The sequence below is a fragment of the Sinohyriopsis cumingii genome, chromosome 6 (assembly GCF_028554795.1).
Source record: "Sinohyriopsis cumingii isolate HCF-2022 chromosome 6, ASM2855479v2, whole genome shotgun sequence".
In the NCBI taxonomy this organism is placed as follows: Eukaryota; Metazoa; Mollusca; class Bivalvia; order Unionida; family Unionidae; genus Sinohyriopsis; species Sinohyriopsis cumingii.
In genome coordinates, this window is record NC_142966.1 from 147,631,839 (window position 1) to 147,652,782 (window position 20,944).

Here is a 20,944-nt window from a genome sequence, read left to right on the forward strand (position 1 = left end):
CAAATGTTGTAGAAAAAAATATTAAATGAAAGTCATATACTGGTTGTAATAAAAATAGAAAATGAAAGAGCACAAAATTCTCTATATTTATTCCGAGACCAACTTGGAGTTTTGTTGTATCACGTGACTACCATGTTGACATGTGGTCTCACTCAGGGAGCATATGAAGCAGGGAACCAGACTAGTCTGCTTGATGAATCAGACTGGCCAAGTTTCTTGTAGTTATCAAAATAAATATGTTGAGAATTATATATTCTTTCTGGTTTTTACAAAAGGTATCAGACTTTCATTTAATATAATTGAAATTTTGTACAATGACATTATAAATGAGTTTATTGTTGATATCACGTGACTATTGGACTTCCAGTGTTGTTGTTTGAGAGTTGTAAGTCATGTGACTATTAATACAAATGGCAAGTACTGGGTCAGGTTTCATATATGCCGAGTTTTGTCTAGTTTGTCAGCGGATTAAAGACATGACAATTATAATACTTGCCATTTTTGAGAAAATAAATAATTTCCTATCGATTTCATGCAGGTTTTAGTCGATATAACAGTTTAAATTTGCGAGACCTGCTGGTAAGCTATCATGCGGTGGCAGCAGATTCCAAATTTTTTTATATGTATTTGCTCTGAACCCACACTCCATCCTAAATGTCCAAATGGGGTTGGAATATTTGGAGGAAAGCTAGATTAGAAAAATTTTGAATCTCTCAGCTGAACTTTGGTGCACAACTATTATACAGTGACATGTAGCTTGAAGCATTGGTTTCAGATTTTAAGTAGAATGCAGGTGAAATGGGAAATTGTCATCCCTTTTGTTATATATTAAGAAACGAATAGAGTCCACGTATCAATACATGTTTTGGGACTGTTTTATTGAACTACAAGAAGACAAGTTGATTTTACAGAAAATTCAGTCCTTGTTTATACGACAGTATCTAATTTTGAACGTCTTTTGTTGTTGTTGTTGTTGTTGTTTTAGGGTTTAACACCTTTTTTCATCACACGATAGGCTATACATGGCGGCCAGTATTAATGGTGGAGGAAGAACCCGGAAAACCCTGGAAAGAACCACCGACCCATGAGAAGCTACTGGCAAGCTTTCTCACATACCCACATTGGCTAATTCGAGACTCGAACCCACGCAGACAGAGGTGAGATGGCAGTGATTCGTAACGGAGAGCGCTTTAGACCACTTGGCCACTCGCGGCCCCGAATGTCTTTCGTCAAAATTTAAATCAACCCTTTAGTAAATGTCTTTAAAAGATGGAATTTTGTACCAAATTGTCTTAAGGAGTTTAGGTTGGTTGAAAAATGTTGTCTAAGATTTTATTAGCACACTTAAATTCATCGTTAAACTTTTTTCGTTACAAGATAAGATTCTAATACTTTGCATTTTTGTTTTTTATACTGTGATAGGAAATGTTTACTTTGCATAACAGGCACATATATTGGTCTAGAATTCTTTGGAATTAAAGATTTGAAAGAAAACAAAATAATTTATGCTCATTATGTTGTTTCCACGTAGCAACATAATGCAGGTCAGCAAAGTAAAGTTAGAATTTGTATTCTGTATGTTGAAATGGCTTTAAATGCCAATATATAGGAACATAGTCAGATTTGTTTCATATGACTCTTTTTGTGGTTTTGTACATGATCATCTTTTCTGACATATATGTTTTGGAGAGTCTTGGAAGAGAAGCGTCTTCAGATTCGGAAAATGCATGTTTTATAATCCAAAATGTTTTTCAATTCCATTCAGTAATGGTCACATGTTAACCTTGAAAAAACTAATTTCATCCTGGAAAAAACCTGGAAAAGACCTGGAAATTTATATTTAGAAAAGCGTGGGAACCTTGAGCATTGCAATTACTTAAAACTGATAGAAGTACCAAGGTTACATTGTAGTTACTTAGTACTGACAGGAGTATCAGGCTACATTGTAGTTAATTAAAACTGGTAGGATTACCAAGGTTACATTGCAATTAATTAAAACTGATAGGTGTACCAAGGTCACATTGCAATTAATTAAAACTGATGGACGTACCAAGGTTACATTGTAATTAATTAAAACTGATTGGAGTACCAAGGTCACATTGTAGTTAATTAAAACTGATTGGAGTACCAAGGTTACATTGTAGTTCATTACAACTGGTAGGAGTACCAGGTTACGTTGTAGTTAATTAAAACTGATTGGAATACATGTACCAAGGTTACATTGTAGATAATTAAAGCTGATAGGAGTGTAATTAAGTAAAACAGTATTTCACCATCCTTGAACATCTCAGTAATTCCATAAAGTTTGTATTTATACATCTTTGAAAACATATATAAAAGAGTTCTTCATATTACTTTGTTCAGTTTGTTTTTGAAATATTAAAACTAGACATTGAAAATATTAGATGCAGACAATAGTATTTACTGAAATAGACTATTCTAAGAACCAGAAATGGACAGCAAGCTGTCTGTTTGGTGGTTTGCATTGGGTGCTTTCCGTTTGCATTGAAATGCCAATAATTTGACAGTGTTAGTGACCCTTTGCCACCAGTAAGGTTAGAAATTATAAATCAGTGAATGAAATGACTAAGTTTTGTGCATTTTGTTATATCTTTGATGCTTTTCATTTGTAAAATTGGTAGGGGGTACAAACAAATGGGAGGTTGTGCTAATACTATAGTATATGAGTAAAAGCATGCTTTTGTTAACTTTACAAAGGCAAGTCAATTAAAGATTTTATTTTATTCTGTTATTTGCGTATTTGCACAAATTTCATTTTGTGTTTATTTATTTAAAAAAATATACTTTTTCCCCCCAACTTGGTGAGGGGTAAATTTTATATTATTGCACTAATACGCTGGTCGCATTAGCCGGGTGGCCTTTCGTGAAGGGTACTTTTGAACACAAACTGGTGTCAATGGATTCTGGCCGTAAGGAGTGGGTGGCCGCTGATTGGGGGTGGTCGTTCAAGAGGGGGACTTCATAGTAAATGAACAAATTGTATACTGTCTCACCAGCAGCAACACCTATCTTTTTAATTGTCAAAGTTATATTCATATATTCAGAATAGAAACCAAAGAAACAATTTTATAAAAATTAAACTTTGATAAAATATAGTTCAAGTGATTACTAGTAAATCAAATGAAACATTTAAACAGTTTTTAATAAATTAATTACTGGAAAATCAAATGAAAAGTTTAAACATTTGTTTAATAAATTAGTTCAGTTATGAACATAACTAATTTTGTTTTGTGATCAAAGTCCACAAGGCAAGGACTTTTCAGTGTTTTGTTTTGTCAAAATTTTACCCTTTATATCAGCCGACTACACTTGTGGCCTAGTGGTTAGAGCATCTGCCTCAGAGCAGGAGGTCATGGGTTTGAACCCTGGCCAAGTCATACCAAAGACTTACAAAAATGGTACTAACAGCTGCCTCACTAGGCGCTCCTCATTAAGAAGTTGGTGTTAGGACTGGTCATACTGGTGTCAGGATAATGTGACTAGGTGGGACATCATGCTACAGATCTGCGGCATGATGCCCCAGTGCTAGACATGACTATAACCTGCCACACTGCAGACATCATAGCAATATGATCTAAACATTTTGAAAGCTACATTAAAAATCCTTATCACACACTTTATATCGGTCATTTTATTGCATATTCAACTCTGCATAAAATTATTTTAAGTATTTGTTGTTTTTGTTGTTGTAGGGTTTAACGCCATTTTTCAGCACAAGAGATAGGCTATACATGGCAGCCGGTATAAATGGTAGAGGAAGAACCCGGGAAAATCCCGGAAAGAACCACCATCCCATGAAAAACTACTGGCAAGCTTTCCCATGTACCCACATTAGCCAATCTTGAGACTCCTAACCCATGCAGACAGAGGTGAGATGGCAGTGATCCATAACAGTGTGTGCTTTTGACCACTTGGTTACTCTAGGCCCTCTTAAGTATTTGTTATGAAAGGTGTAAGCTGCTGGCTTGGTAGATGTGAGGAGATTTACTGTTCTCTAGATGCACGTTATCATGAAATGGGGTGCAGTCAGCAAATGTGAAATACAATCTACATTTAAATGAAGAATAAAATGACATTTAATATTTGAATCAATAATTTTAATAGAAGTAATAGGCATATCATAATAAGTGGTAAATTCTTTTAGTGTTACAATGTTTGTTTATCCATAATGGTTGCCATCTTTGGGGTAAGCATGCCAGGAATAGCTGTTATGGCTTCCAAATTAAGCATGGTTATGCCTTACTTTGAGATTCAGCCACAAAATTATAGGAACAAACAGTGTATGCTTCAAGCCTGAAAACTCAAAGACAAGCTACTAATTGGTTGGAGGATTTTAATGGGGTGGTGGTGCTGGTTGGATAGAAACAAAATTGGAAATTATAATTCAGACTATTTTGATTATGCTTTAAGCTGGAAAGCATATTTTAAAATCTTTGCAATAAAAGAAATGAACATGTCACAAATGTCATTTCTATTTTTCAGTGTTTTCCATGCCTCCAATGCCTTCTTTGTGGACCCCAAGAAACTACCTCATTTGGACAAGGGTGGTGTGGGTATACTTCATGGTAGAAGGGTAAGTTCAGGAAACCTTTAACATGGTAAGCAACTTGCTTTGCACCAATGAGACCCTTGCTTCAATCCCTTGTCAAGTATGTTCAGGGCTTCTTTTATGCAGTTTAAAGTAGTTCTTCTGGGTTTGTTTGGGTTTTTTATTTCTTGATATAGAGTTGTCTTATCAACACCAAATTTATTAACCATAATGCCTCAGTAATAGAATCATTATCATGTCTAGATTTCCTCCATTCTTAGCTAATTCATCAATATGTTGGCCTTGTTAATTGGAACCAAAGATGGGAACAATAGTGTTGGGATTGGTCGTTTGTTTCATTTCAAAGACTACTTGTCATGAACATGTATTTCATAAAGTACTCATCATAACTTTAGCATCTTTTTGTAGTCAGAAGAGACACATGTGAAGATTCAGAAAATATTAGGATACTTTTCTTTGGCAGTAATGGATAACTACCAGTACTTTTCATTGCAGAATAAATGTGAATTTTTAGCTCGTAGGCCAGGAGAGCTTATGGGATGGCATATTCTCTGTCTTCCATGTTCCTTCATCTGTTTGTCATCTGTTAGCACAGATTTGTTATTAGAGGATTGTCATGAAGCTATTACACACATACTCATTCCAGCATCTTGTTGGTTCTAAATGAAAATGTTTCTGCTAATATGGCCATCAGAGTGGTCAGCTTGCAAATCTTATCACTACTCCTAAATTGATGGTCAGATCAACATAGGGTTTTCACTAACAGACTTTCTAAGATGTCTAGTTGGTCCTACCTTAATGTGGTACCACTTGGATCATCAATATTGCCACCACAGCAGCCATCTTGAAAATTGTATCACTAATCCTGAACAGAAAGTTGTATCAGCATAACTTCTTATGGTGCTTATGGTTTGTCTTAAGAGAAAATAATAATGCCAGTGTGACATCCAGTACTGCTAATCCAAGATGGAAGGTAATACTGACATTGGGTTTTCATCAGAAGACTTCTTATGATATGTAGATGGTTTTAAATGAAAACGTTGTCAATCGGACACAAATTATGTCCACCTTATTACCACCATGGTGACCATCTTGAAAATATTATTGTTGATATTCCTCCAGTATTGATGGTCAGACCAACATAGTGTTTTCGCCAAAAGACCTTTTGCGATACCTAGTTGGTCCTAAAAAATTCACGTGGTGTCAGTCTTATATTAAGTATGGCTGTCATGATGGGGATATTGGAAATCTTGTTATACCTGCTGCTCTTGAATGGATTGCCAATGGGTTTTGTCAAATTGATGTTAATTATGTATAGTATACCCTAATGAAAATGGTGTCTATCTTACATCCAGTATGGCCACCAAAAGTGGCTGATTTGAAAATCTTATTGCACAGGCATATTGGAGATGGTTTCAACACTCTGCAGTTAAAAAAACAAGATGAAATGGTCTTATCTTGAATTTCTGGAATTCTTTGGGACATTCGAGAATTAATTCCTTCGAGGAACTTTTAGTTTTGTCAAATATTTTGCTGCAGAACTTGGGAATATAGACAATGACAAGACAAATCTTATTTGCTACAGTTGACCGTTAAATGAATCTGCTTCCTGTTCTTTTTTTTTTCTTCTTCTTTTTATTTCTTCACAAAACTGTATGGTCCCATTTGTGACTTTCTTTTGCTGATCCACTGTACATATCAACATTGTGGTGGTCCTTAGTCACAGCAAATGATGTAAAATCCTTGTTATAACAAGGTCTTTCATCTTTTGTGTGGCCTTTTTCATAGTAATCATATCAACAAGTCCTCAATTATGAAGATTGTTACATTGTTTCCCAAGAATATTAAGCATATAGAGAAAGAGGCGTTACATTAATATTGTATGATCTGATATATATTTGTGTTATTTAATTAAATCATGTTGTCTCAGATGAAGCTACCTATATTTAATTATAATATTTGCATTATTATATCATACCACACACACACACCGACGCATGCATGCATGCATGAATGTGCCCGCAATCAATGCTTATGTTCTTTTTGATGAAGCTGCATGTACTTATAATAGTATATATGGAAAAAGGGTTTCAGAAATTGTATAGTGTGTGAAGTGGTTCTAACTGATGTATCCATTTTAAAATCTAGATTTACTAAGAATGATATCTCATGTTTTTGGGAATGTACATTAATGCAGAAACTATTACTTGTCAAGTAGAACAAGTTCTAGAATTTCTGGGTTTTATTGGCCTTGAATATCTCTTTTTTTCTGTAAATCATAGGCATTAATGCACGGTTTCATTAAATGTTTAATTAATTACTTTGTAATTATTTTCTTTAACAGTTTCACGAATTATTTTCTCATCCCTTGCAGGTTATTTATTTAGATGCCATGGCAAAGAAAGTTCATCTTGATGATGGTTCAGAAATTACTTATGATAAGTGTCTAATTGCAACAGGTATGTACACCTGGTACATGTCATTATTTTATTTATTATATACTGGTCTTTACTCCTGGTAAGTAATCATGTTATTCATTACATACAGGTATGTACTCCTAGTGCATGTAATTAGGTTATTTATTCATTACAATTAATTATGTGGTGTGCCAACAAGAGAACACATGACAAAAAAGAGCACAATCAGTTTCACCCTGACAGGAGAGTTCCATCACAAGAGCAATACACTTACATACATGACCATTAATTAGGCTACTTGGAAATTGTAAATACTTCAACTGAGATGAGAACAACAGATGTTATATCTTATATGAAACCTTTTAATTACTTATTAGAAGTCAGATCATGAAATCTATAGGTTAATTAGCATTTAAAACTACCAGTTTTTTAACACAAGTTAAACAAGGAGAAGAACAATTCACAGAAAGGCAAGGCTAGTTTGTTGGTTGATGGTTACAGATATCGCAAGGAAAAAAAATGCTGATGGGAGTACATCCTGGAGATGCTGCAAGAAAGAGGTCCAGGACAATGAGGATTAGGGTAAAGATACTGCTTGCCTACATGTGATGTTCATACTGCATTTGAAGTTTTGATGGAGGCTTGTCCAGAAGAAATGACACAACTCATGGACTGTTGGGGGGGATACTTATATAGAAAGGTGGGGAAGAATTTGCAGAGCTAATCCTCTCTTCACCATCGATGTGTTGAATGTGCATGGTCGCATCGATGATAGTCAACATTGTACAAACGACTCTGTGAAAGGTTGACGTAGGGCATTGCAACAAACAGTTGATTGCAATCACCGTTCTCTTTTTAAGTTGATCAAGCACTTCTGCCTAGAGTGAGACCATGTGAAAAAGAAATTGAATGCTAAAAGTCCGGAATGTTTCAGCCAGAAACTTCAAAGAAGAAATATGTTCAGCAGAACAAAAGATGCAGATCATCGTGTCTACTTACAGAATGCAGATCATTGTGTCTACTTATAGAATGATTCCATTGATGGATTATCTAACTGGCATTGGTCATTATTTGACTATATAACTTTATACTACAACACTAAGACATGTTATTTTCTTTTTTTTTTGAAGTGTTTTCGAATCTAGTAACTGTGACATTGTTCATATTTTGTAAATTAGATTGTAAACAAAAATAATATTGTAATTATTTTTCTAACCTAATATTTGTGACATTGTTCATATTTTGTAATTATGTAATTCATGACATACAGGTATGTACTCCTGATAAATGTGATTGTGTTATTTATTCCTTACTGGTATGTACCCCTGGTACATGTGATTGTGTTATTTATTCGTTACTGGTATGTACCCGTATTACATGTGATTATGTAATTCATGATATATAGGTATGTACTCCTGGTATGTGTGATTATGTTATTTATTCCTTACTGGTATAAACCCCTGGTACATGTAATTGTGTAATTCATGACATACGGGTATGTACTCCTGGTATGTGTGATTATGTTATTTATTCCTTACTGGTATGTACCCCTGGTACATGTGATTGTTTTATTTATTCATTACTGGTATGTACCCCTGGTACATGTAATTATGTAATTCATGACATACAGGTATGTACTCCTGGTACATGTGATTATTCTCTTTATTGCATGTATTTAGTCAGTGGTTTAAATTTTATATATAAGAAGAAATACATTGTTTGTCTGTCTATAGACAACATTATGTAGGACTTGTTCTGACCATCTGTCCTGCAGTTTGTATTTCTATTTTAATAATTGTTTGACTTGAATCTACTGCATATACAAATATAGTGGCTAGCAGCCTCCACCATTTTTTAGTCGCCTCAAAATTTTCTATAAAGTTTATTTGAAAATAACATCTGACTGCTCTGTGTGACCAGCAGCCACTATATTTTCAGTCACATGGACCATCATGTACTGTGTATAGTAACCAGTGACTTGTAGGATTTGAAGGTCAGCTTTACTACTCATCTAAATTAATTGCCTGTAAGTGACATATTCCATCACCTTGTTAATAAATTTGAATGTTTGCACCAAATTACTATCTGAATACTTATTTTCTTTTATTTTACTCTCTCTCTCTCTCTCTCTCTCTCTCTGTCTCCAATGAAATGGGTCTTACCTGTATAAAAAGATGACCTGATATACAGACTGCATTTGTGTGGTCCCCTGAACAGTCATTATTCACAGGTTTCATTGTAATTTTACATCATTTGTGATCAACTTTTGGAGGTTATTAACCAGACTTTGATATGAAGTAAGTAAATTACTTCACATTATATTTCTCTTCAAAAACATTTACACACATTTACCATAGCATTGCAGTTTGTGACATTTGAAGAACGGTAATTGAATAATAAATGCCTACCTATCTTTTTCATTGATAAACCTTAATATGCTTATGTTACTTACAGGTGGAAGACCCAAGAATTTAAAGGTGGTGGAAAATGCAGGTGAAGAAATAGCAGACAGAACGATTTTATTTAGAACAGTGAGTAGATTAACATCTACGGTCATGATAAAACACTTAGACTTTTACTGTTGTGGTATATTCAGTTTATGAAATTTTAAGTGTGATTTGTGTTAATGCTATAGCTGGAAGTGATATTCAGGAGCCCACCATCCCATCATATCTCTCTCTCTCTCTCTCTCTCTCCTTTGTAACATGTGCATCTGTCCAACCCAGAACAAAAATGCATAGAAATTCTGGAGAGAAATATTCAACACTTTTCAATGTTTCAATTTTCACAACTTTGAAGGATTTTTTCCTAATGTAAATTGCAAAAAATATGTCCTTTTATCAACAATGAATTAAACACTTGCTCTTGACAATAACTCCATAAAAGCTCAAATCACCTGTCTTTTTCCATTCCATAAAAGGCATTAAATCAGACCTACGCATTTATTGACACCTATATTGCCACTAACTGGCAGTTTAGGGGCTGATATTACCTATTCATTAAAACCTTAACAAATCTGCAGACAGTTTTATTATCAGACATTGCTGTACATTATCTACACTTACCATTTTTTCTCACGGCTGATGAGATATTATCAGCTGAAGGGTTCTTTCAGTGATATCTACGTACTATTTCTGGATAAAATCCTGTGTTTGGCAACTTGTAAATCCACATGGAATTGCACAACCTTTATCCTGTGCCCATTTTGAATTTCATGCTAGATATGGCTATTACCAAATACCAGTAGGTCTCCAAATTGTATGTTGGTGTGTTCCAGAATGCATGCAGCAAAATTAAACATTTTAATAAACATCTAACCTACATATCATCTGTTAGTATCAATACAGATTTAGGGGTTTGATTTACCAGACTAATTCCAAGCATGGAATTATTAATTCTTTTTAATATTATAAGGGAAATTTGGTCAAAATTTTTTTGCTGACAAAGCATTTGACAAGATTTTTACATTTTTGTGCACAGTTTTTCCTCTGTTGGTCAGTTATCAGAAGAGTGTATGGTATGGGTTGGCCAGTTGTCTGCAGTCCATCATCCATTTGTACACTAGAACAAGTTTGCTATCACTCTTGCCTTTATTGTAAAATGCCCTCATCTGTTCTTTTTCTGATGTCCTTCAGTCTTACTCCACAATAGATATTCTGATTGTCAAGGTATCAGACTGCAGTTCTGTTGTTTTTTGTTATAGACTTCCAGTTACTAGTATGGAATAATGTCCTGGAACCTAGGACTAGCAGCAGAAAAAATATATAGCAGTGCCATAATCGCAAGTCAGTATTGTACAGTCAAAATCAGTTTTACTCCCTCAAAACACTATAGCTATTCAACCTAAATGAAGGCTTATCAACATGGGATTTTTACAAAAAGATTTTCCTTTAATATCTTGTTGGTTAAAACGCTATAGTTAAAGGTTTTTCAGCCAAAAAAAGACTTCTTATGATGTTTTATTGGTCCTGTATTAAAATATAGCTGATTTTACATCCAATATGGCCATGACTGTGTCCATCTAGAAAATCTATGTACTGCTAAAGAATATCAAAGATGGTTTCAGCTGTCAGTAGTTAAGAAATGGTCTTGGATTCCTGTCAGTCCCTTTGAAGTATTCTTGTATAGGCTTTCCAAGGTCCTATAATTGGCCCCTGTTCCAATAGGAAATATTTCAGAATAATGCAGCAGTTTACTGTTATATATTAATTTTATTTTCCAAAATGATGTACCCAAGTATTACCCTCAATAGCCCTAAAGAAATTTCTTTTGTGTTCAGCACTATAGTCCTACATCAAAGTATACAATTATAAACAGTAAGTTGATCTTGCTGTTTTCAAAACAGTTAGTGGTTCATTTGTTGTATCTTGCATACCATTCATGACAGGCTTGTTCAAAATATTGTGCTTAGCAGCTTTGTGGGTACTGCAAATTAGCCAGTATATTCTGCACCTCTGCAATCTCAGGTTTGATCCCAGTTATTAGTATCTGTATGGATAAGTGGTCATTCAAACATTGAGCAGGCACTTTGATCATGCCTTCTTGAAACAAACCCACAAATACGGAAATAGAAAATAAACAATTTAAATATTGCTACCTGGATGATATAGTTAAGTAAAAAATTCTAAACAGTCATAGTAATTTAAAATTAATTTAAAAAAATAAAATTATGTTTGTTTTGTTAATTATTTCAGATTGATGATTTCCAAAGATTGTACAAGGTCAGCCAAGAGGCCAAGACAGTTACTGTTATTGGAGGTGGTTTCCTTGGAAGCGAATTGGCAGTTGCCCTTGGAAACAGGGGTGAGACAACCCATTGTTTTGAATATGAATCATAAAGCTTTTTGAAAAAATGCACACCTTAGGAATAATAGTTTAAATGAAGCACATGATATAGAATTATAATAATGAGGTCATTTTCCTATTGATTTCATGCAGGTATGAGTTGATATAACATTGTTTAAATTTGCTAGACCTGTTGGTAAGCGACTACCATATGCTGCTACTGCATGGTGGCAACAAATTCCAAAGTTTTTATATGTAATTACTATGATCCCACAACCTGACCTAGGCCTAAATGTCCAAATGTGAAAAATGGGGTGGAATATTTGAAGGAAACCTTGATTAGAAAATTGACTGCTATTCGTTTGGGCCAACTTTGTTGTCCAAAATGTTGAATCTCTGAGCTGAACTTTGGTGTGAAACTATTACAGTGACTTGTAGCTTGAAACATTGGTGTCAGATCTTAAATAGAATGCAGGAGAAATTGGAAATTGTCATCCCTTGTATTATATATTAAAAAATTATATGAACCCCAGATTAAAAACAGGTTAGGGGACTGGTTTATCACATTACAAGAAGATAAATTGACTTTACAGCCTTGCATATGTTCATTACATGTTGGTGCAGTGTGAGAGTACTGTCAAGAGTAATACCTAGGCTTTGTACTGACTGTGTGAATTTAATGTTGGTGTTGCTGATATTTATTGTTTGAGGTAAAGGATGTGAATGAGGAAATCTTTTTGTTGTGATCAGAATGGCTTCAGTTTTATCAACATTCATCTGCAGCTTGTTACATGTCATCCATGATTTCACATGAAAAATGCACCTCTCTACACCTTGGATGGTTGGGTGGCTAGATTTATATATTAGGGTGTTATCAGCGTATAATCGGTGAGACACTGGATGTTAATTTTTTTACACTTGAGAGCGGCTGAGTGTATAGAATGAAGAGAGAACAGGTCCAAGAACAGACCCCTGTGGAACACCACAACATAGATCATTTGGACCAGAGGATATTCCATTTGCAGACAAAATTTATGTCCTGTTGATCAAGTAGGACTTGAACCACAGTAAGGCTGTATAATGAATGCCAATACATGCTGGAGACGGTGAAGTAATTTATCATGGTCTTTTGTGTGAAATGCTGCAGACAAATCAAGGTGAGGACTGTAATCTTTCTACTATCCAAAGCAGAGAGAAAGTCATTAACTACTTCTAGAAGAGTAGTTTCAGTACTGTGGCAAGGTTGATATGCAGACTGTACATTGCTAAAAAGACTATTTGAATTCATATAGGATACAAGTTGAGATAGAACAGCTTTTTCTAAGATAATTATGCGAATGTGAGATTAGAAACTGGGTGGTAGTTCTTTAAATCATTATGGTCAAGTGTTGGTTTCTTCAGCAGAGGCTTTACAATGGCAGTTTTGAAAAATGATGGGAATTCCCTGGATGAGAGAGAGGTATTAATAACATCAGTTAGTGAAGGCAATATTGGATCTAAGCACTCGAACAGCAGTGATGTTGGAATTGGATCAAGTTCACATGACTTTAGTGTGCTCTTCATTAGGATTGTATGTACTAAATCCAGAGACAGGTTCAAATGCTGCTAACACTTGCTGATGAAATTCTGTATCACAACTGTATGGTGAAGGTGAGTCAATTGAAATTGTGTTGTCAAGCTTATCTCTAATGGTTTGTCCTTTGTCACAGAAGAAATTTGCAAACAGGTCCGGAAGGTCAACTGCAGAGAAGGTAGTTGGAAGTGTGTAGATTTGTTCCTTGACATTAGCTTGTTAGTAATCTTGAAGAGCTCTTTGCAGCTGGAATTTTCCATGATCTTAGTACTGTAGTGGGCTGATTTCACTGCTAGGACTATGTTTGTGATGTTCTTCTTAGCAGCTTCATAGATTTGCTTATGAATAATGAGTCTGGTGGAAAGCTGAAGCCTCTCAGCTTGACGGCGGTCTCTTTTAGCAGTGCGAAGCTGGTCACTAACACTGCTATACCATGGAGAACACTTTTGAATTGATACTCTGCACTTGGTTGCTGGGGCATGTTTGTCAAGCAGTGAATGCAGGCAGTTATCATGTTGTTAAGCTGTAGGAGGTAAGCAAGTTGTTAGGTTTGCTTGGATGTCGTGCATTAGTTTGGTTCTATTTTTCATATGGAAGTTTCTCATAGTAGCAGATAAAGGTGGAGGGTTAGGGACTGATATGTCAAGATGGTATATAATGCAGAGGTGATCTGATGCAAGTTCATGGGATACCAGGGAGGACCGTAGAATGTTATCATCAGATCAGTGAAGAATCTAGTCTAAAATATGTCTGTATTTACGGGTGGGTTGGTTGACTGACTGTTTGAGGTTGAAAACATGAATGGAATCTTGGAGTTTTGATGTGTGTGGGTTTCCAGGACAGTCAAAGTGAAAGTTGAAATCTCCAAGAATAATCAGGTTGCCACCTATCAAATTTCCATATTCCAGGCGATTCAGAAACTGCTCCAAAAAGAGAGGTTAAGCCAGCTTATTTTTTCTACTAGGAGGAGGTCAGTAGAGGCAGAAAAAATGGAATAACCTTCGCTCCAGTGTGAGTGTGGTTTGGACTGGTTCAAACGATGTGTGGTAGGAATTGAAGGTTGTGGTGTGGTTAAGATGTTTGATCATGGAGTTCTTCGCAATGACAGCAAGTCCACCTCTGCAAGAGTGGCATGTGAACAACTTGATGAAGTAACCTGTGGGTGTTAGATCCGTGCACATGGGCTCATAGCCTGCTGTTATTAGCCATGTTCCTGTCACAAAAACATTGATATTCTGATCATTGATAAAATTACCTATTTCTGTGCACTTTTCTGGTTGTCCTACTGATTGGGCATTGAATAATGTGATATGCAGTGATATATCTTGGATAGTTGACACAAAGGTTGATGATTTAATAGGGATTTGAATTAGGTTATCTAAATTAATAGCTGAAATTTTTAATTGTTGAGCCGGAAAGGTCAAAAGGGAGATAACTATCCAAATGGTGAATCCAATGTATTTTCTTTAAAATATGCCCTTTTTCAGAATTAATGTTGAGTTATATCCCCTTGTACAGTTAGTGTAAATCAGGGGTGTCAAACTCAATAGCTCAGCGGGCCAAAACTCAAATCACACGTAAGGTTGCGGGCCGAACAGGATAATCATTCAATAAGCGGAAAATTAAACCTTTTTTAAACATTAATATAAATTAAAACAGAAAAAAGTTTTAATAATAAAAAATCATTGGCATACCCATTTTCGCCCTTATGCCAGTTTGTCAGAGCTGGATGTTTGGCATCTTTTCTTGGCTACAAGTTCGTTTATGTTGGGAGTAATGTTCTGTGTCATTGAGATTCTCATGATGGACTGCAAGTGTTCATCAGTGAGACGACTCCTGTGCGATGTTTTGTTAATCTTCATCACAGAAAACAGCTGCTCACACAGATATGTGCTACCAAACATGCTCAAGGTTCGAGCCGCATGTAGACGAAGCTGGGGCATCTCTTCAGGAATGAAACGAGTGAACTGTGCAGGCCCCATAGTGTCGTACTTTGCCTTTAGTGTCCCATTACACTGCAGCTCTATTAGCTCCATCTGCAAATTTACAGGTGCAGTTTCCACGTCTATGGCAAATGGGTTACGAAACAGCTCGAAATTACTTTTCTGTGCTTCAAAGTCACTAAAGCGCTGTGCGAACTCGGCATGAAGTAAGCTAAGTTTTTCAGCAAAGTGTGCATTGGGAAACACCATAGCCTAAAATTCTCTCTCGGGCCGGATATAATTGTACGCCGGTCAAGACCTCTCGGCCTGATATAATTGTACGCCGGGCCTGATGTGGCCCGCGGGCCTTGAGTTTGACACATATGGTGTAAATGCTTTTGATTTTGTCTTAACCCATAAGATTATATTTAAAATAATAAAAATAATTATTAAAAATATTGCTTAATAATATGATAATAAATTACTGACAGAAAGTTACTTTAGAATGTAATATACATTTTTTAATTGCATAACACTTTTGTATTGTCAGTTTTATGCAGATAATTATTAAAATTATAAATGCTTACCAAAATATTATGAACTTATTAATGAAATTTTATATTATCTTAAAATATAGACCTTTTTGATAGTATCCAGTGATTGTTATAACAGACATTTCATTTACGAAATAACAATAACATTTGGCTTAAGTGAAAAATCTGGTAAATTATAGAAGCCATCATTAAAGTGTGTGATGAGATGAAAAAAGATGGACCTTTAAAGTTATTTAGGTCAAATCTATGTTTGATGCATTTCAATACTTGATGACAGGTTTGTCCAACATATTATATGCCACATTTCACAGGTTATCAGATATATAACAATCATTGTAGCATAGTTAGTATCATGACACATCCTAAATGCCTCTTTGGGTGTGTGTCTCATTAGGATTTTTAACATAGCTTTTAAAAAATTTTCAGTCATATCAATACAGTGTCTGCAATGTGGCAGTTTATAGTGATGTCAAGCACTGGGGCATCATGCTGCAGACGTCCCACCCAGTCACATTATCCTGACATCAGACTGACCAGTCCTAACACCAACCTCTTAATGCTGAGCGCCTATGAGGCAGCTGTTAGTACCATTTTTGTAAGTCTTTGGTACGACTCCGCTGGGGTTCAAACCCATGACCTCCTGTTTCCATGATAATGAAAGCAATGATATTGTCATCTTTGTACCTGAATCAAACTATGATAGGGAACATAACCTTTTCAAAAGCAGCATTAATTATATCAGATAGACAATTTTTATTTTTTTAAAATGTTGACAGAATTCTATCAAAGATGTTTTAAGGAGATTATCATCAGAAATAATCTTTGTGTCTTTTCATTTGAATGTACAGTATATCTGTTCCATCATTTGCATGATTTTGGATGACATGAAGAATATTCAGCATGTTCATAAACATTTGTTTTTAACATCTACTGTAATAGTGATATAACCTCCCTATTTACTGACATCTCCATCCAAAAAATGATTTATTTTTAGATATGTTAAACAAAATTTAATTTTAGAGTAAAACAGTTTGTGAAATAGTTGACGTCTTGTAATGAACAATTCCAGATCATAAAAATGTCATTTAGAAATCTTAACCACACATCTGGTTTTGAATGGCATTTATTCAAGAAGTCATCTTATAATTTTCGCATGAATAGCAATGCATACGAAGGAACCACAAGACTATCCATTGCTCTACTCACCTTTTGAATTGAATTTAATTGAGAAGAGTTATCTTTAAACACAAGTTTTATTAAATACTAAATGTGTTCTCTGGAGAGACCATGCGTATTTTTATCTTTTCTAAGACACTATTCAAAAGCTTCAGTACCATCACTGTGAGAGAAAATTAACGTCAAGTGTATCTAAGAAAGATTTGTCTGATAATTTTGGAAGAGATTTCTATTTGCTAATGATATCTGAAGTGTTTCTGACATGTGAAGAAAGAGATTTCATTAAAAGGTGTAAAATATGATCAATATATTAAGATATCTTATCAGTATATGAGATACATGCAGAAATTATAGGCCTAAAGGTAGTAATTTATCAAAAGCCATATGTTTCAGTTAGAAGGTTAGGCAGTGCATATTGTTTGTGGGATAATGTCTAATTCATCATACAGTGAACAACTGTTTCCTGAGATTTTATCAATTCATAGATTTATTTTTTATTTAATTTTTGAGAAAGATCATCATATTGTTTTGTGTAATATATTATTATTTGTGTAATATATTAATTATTATTTGTATAATATATTATTTGTGAATGGCTTGTCGCCTATTTTGATAATAATCCCTTCATCTTGCGATAATGTTTGTAAAGTATCCAGTTCCTCTCTAGAAATGCTAGTGAGTCTTGTAAGACTAATTTAAAATTTTGTGCAGTGGCTTCAGTATAAAAATCAAGATAAATATTGCATGTGCTAGATGGCATAGAAGAAGATTTGATTTTATTAAATAAGGAATTGTTTTGTTCAAAAGACTTTCATCCTATGAATTTGTTGTCAATTGTGAGTGAAAATATGATCTCCATTTGTATCTTCATGTAAATTTATAGATTTCTTCGGCCAGTTTATATTATGATGAGCTTTAATCTTTAGACAGTACAAAAGACCTTTACCTGGTAGTCACTGTCAATAAGAATATGATCTGGGTTTTTTTGCTTGTATTTTTAAAAAATTTTTATATATATATTTTTTATCTAAATGAATCTCTCGTTGTTTCTTTTGTTTGTAATTTTCTGTAAAAGTTCTTCAGGGTTTCATAAGGCTTCTCATTGTTGTCTTTATATCTTTGCTGGGTTGTTTGTGCAGTTTGTTTTGCCACAGTTTTATGGCTTGTGCATAAGTTTGTTTCTTTGTGACTCTGGCTGTTACATTCTTTTGGGTGACAGTCCATTTTATTTATTGATTTGGAAATGTTTTTGATGGGGTTTTTTACCCATGGAAATATAGTTCACTTATATCTATTTGTTTTTTTCATCATTCTGTGTGTGACTTGTATTCCTGTTATGTTTGTTCCTATAGTTCTTGAATGATCTGTAAAATGGTTTCTTCTAATTATTCCCAACTGATTGCTTTGGTTTTTGAATATTTTTTTAGGATTTGCTTTCTGTTTGATGATGTTTTATCTCTTATAATGAAGAATTGTTGGAGATTTGTTTCGTGTAAATTTTCAAGTTTTTTCATTTGCAGAGACATTTTCATCTTTCTTTGATTCTGTTTATGTAAATATAGTTCCTGATCAAAATTGAAAATGTTTTATGTCTGCATCATTTTAATATCTTCATATTGTTTTAGTTCTTTACTTATCACAACCTATGCACAATCAGTATTTCAATGTACATGACATGAAGGAACTTTTTGATACAATAAATATCACTTCTATTGTGAAATTCCTGAAAGAAGTAAACATTTATTCTAAGCTATAACCTGTATGCCATCACCTAGAGCATTTTTATGTAATGTATATACCGTCCCTTTTTTTTCTCAATACCTTTTCATCTGTCTTCACATCTCCCATTAATCGGGAAGCTTTATTTATTACCATTACGATCTTATCATTTTAATTTCAACTATTTGGTTTTTGATATAGCGTTTTATAATTTTTAAACGATCGTACATGTAACCTTGTGTATATTGCTAAATAGCCTAACAGTGCTGATGTGCCATTAAAATACAATCAATCTTTACTCCATAACTCTTCAACTCATTTGTAAATTTCCAAAGAAACTTTCTCCAAAGAGAGTCAATTGATCTTTGTAATTCTTATAGTTGCATCATTTCTGATGTGTATTTTTAGTTTTGCATGCAATCCTTTTGGTACAAATAGATCTTATGTCCATTCTTCACTTGTTTTTCCACCTATCATACTAATGATGACTTTAAGAACATGCTAGGATCATTTTCTGATGCCATAGTGTTGTTTTGGATATTAAATAAATGTTAAAACATAAGCAGTAGCAACAGATGTTGCTTATTTTTTAATATAAGTTTTATTATCTGATACATAGAATCTTAGATTTGTGCTTATCATGTATACTCACTTATAAGTTGAGTCCAGCTGCAAACTGCTCAGACCCAGATCTGCCACCTATTTGCAGTTTATTAGGAGTAATCAATAGAACAAACATACTTAATCTGCCAGAACATTTTCCTGTGTTGTTTGCAGTTGGACACAATTTTTAAGCGAGTATATATAGTACTTTTAATTAAATTTATGAAACTCTTTAAATAATTCCAATCTTTTGCTCATCCTGACTCAAAAACTAGAAAATATTTAAAAAATATTTAAAGTTAGTTGTGTAAGATCATCTACTTCTATTTCTTCCAGGTCTTTTAAATGGAATAAAAGTTAATCAAATCTTCCCTGAGACAGGTAAGTCCCATGGTATTTATTATAAATAACTGTCAAGTCACATTTAGTTGATGAAATTATTTAATAGTATTTAATTCATGGAATTCGTTTATAGTATTATTATCAATTCCAGAACTAAAGCTTATTAGAATCATTCACGGTACATTAAGTATGTTAATCTACATCACTGTTTGGGGACCCCAAGTGACCGAGTGGTCTAAAGTGCTCACCATTATGGATCGCTGCCATCTTACCTCTGTCTGCGTGGGTTCGAGTCTCGGGCTTGGCCAATGTGGGTATGTAAGAAAGCTTGCTGGTTGCTTCTCATGGGTTGGTGGTTCTTTCTGGGGTTTTCTCAAGTTCTTCCTCCACCATGTATAGCCTATCCTGTGCTGAAAAATGGCATTAAACCCTGTAAGAACAACAACAACAAGAACTACATCATTGTTTTAAAAGTTTTGATATATTTCTTTGGCAGAATATTTTTATCATAGATACACTCACTTGTAAGAAGACTGGACCATAAGTTGACCCCCACTTTTTCAAGCTCCAAAAAGCCAATTTCTCTTTTACCCTCCTGTTAGTCAGGGTGTATTTTGCAAGTCAGATCTGTCTGAAAGGGGAATGTGTCATCAGTGAGTCAGAGTTGCAACCCAGGCTAGACTGATATGTAGGTGCTTAGGTAGATAGATAAAAGAAATAATGACAAAACCAATGTAAAATGCAATTATATTATTGAGAGGAATATGTCACAAATAAATTGACAATTTTGAGTTTGTTCTAATTAAATCCATTAAATCTATAATGCTTCACAGTTTAATTCCATTTATATGATAAATCCATGAATTCAGTTATAGGTTACATACCAGTATAAAAATAGTTAAGAATAATCTGATTCCCATATGTTAATTCCACACATTGTACAAATAAACAATGAAAGTTAAGCTGACATTTTTGTGGTTCACAGTATCCTAAAAATGTCACTATTTAAATTTATCTAGTAAAAAGTCTAAGAATTCATTCTCATTGTTTGATATTTGATAAAGTTTTGAAATCCTTCATTGTCATTTAGTCATTGTAAGTCTTTGTCTAGTCATCATAAATCATGTTCAGCCCCATTTCTTAGTCTCGCTGTTATATGTAGGTGCTTATGTAGGGACTGAGTGTAGGCTCTATAAGTAACACTTTGATCATACAGTCGGCAAAATCAATTAAAGGCTGTAACTGAATGTGACAATTGTGCAGCAGTCTTGCTTTGATCTCAC

At 34.3% G+C, this 20,944-nt stretch overlaps 1 protein-coding gene across 2 annotated transcripts in view; it reads left to right on the forward strand.

Moving 5' to 3' along the window:
* LOC149798226 (apoptosis-inducing factor 1, mitochondrial-like) overlaps positions 1-20,944 on the forward strand; it is a 93,012-nt gene that overhangs the window by 47,238 nt on the left and 24,830 nt on the right. For both annotated transcript variants that reach the window (XR_016421987.1, XM_089963338.1), the window contains exons 7-11: positions 4,504-4,594; positions 6,945-7,029; positions 9,442-9,518; positions 11,682-11,790; positions 19,656-19,700. Coding sequence is in view for 1 of the 2 variants with exons in the window: in XM_089963338.1 (XP_089819464.1) it covers positions 4,504-4,594; positions 6,945-7,029; positions 9,442-9,518; positions 11,682-11,790; positions 19,656-19,700 (407 nt within the window). In the remaining variant the exon portion in view is untranslated. The remainder of the gene's footprint in view (positions 1-4,503; positions 4,595-6,944; positions 7,030-9,441; positions 9,519-11,681; positions 11,791-19,655; positions 19,701-20,944) is intronic.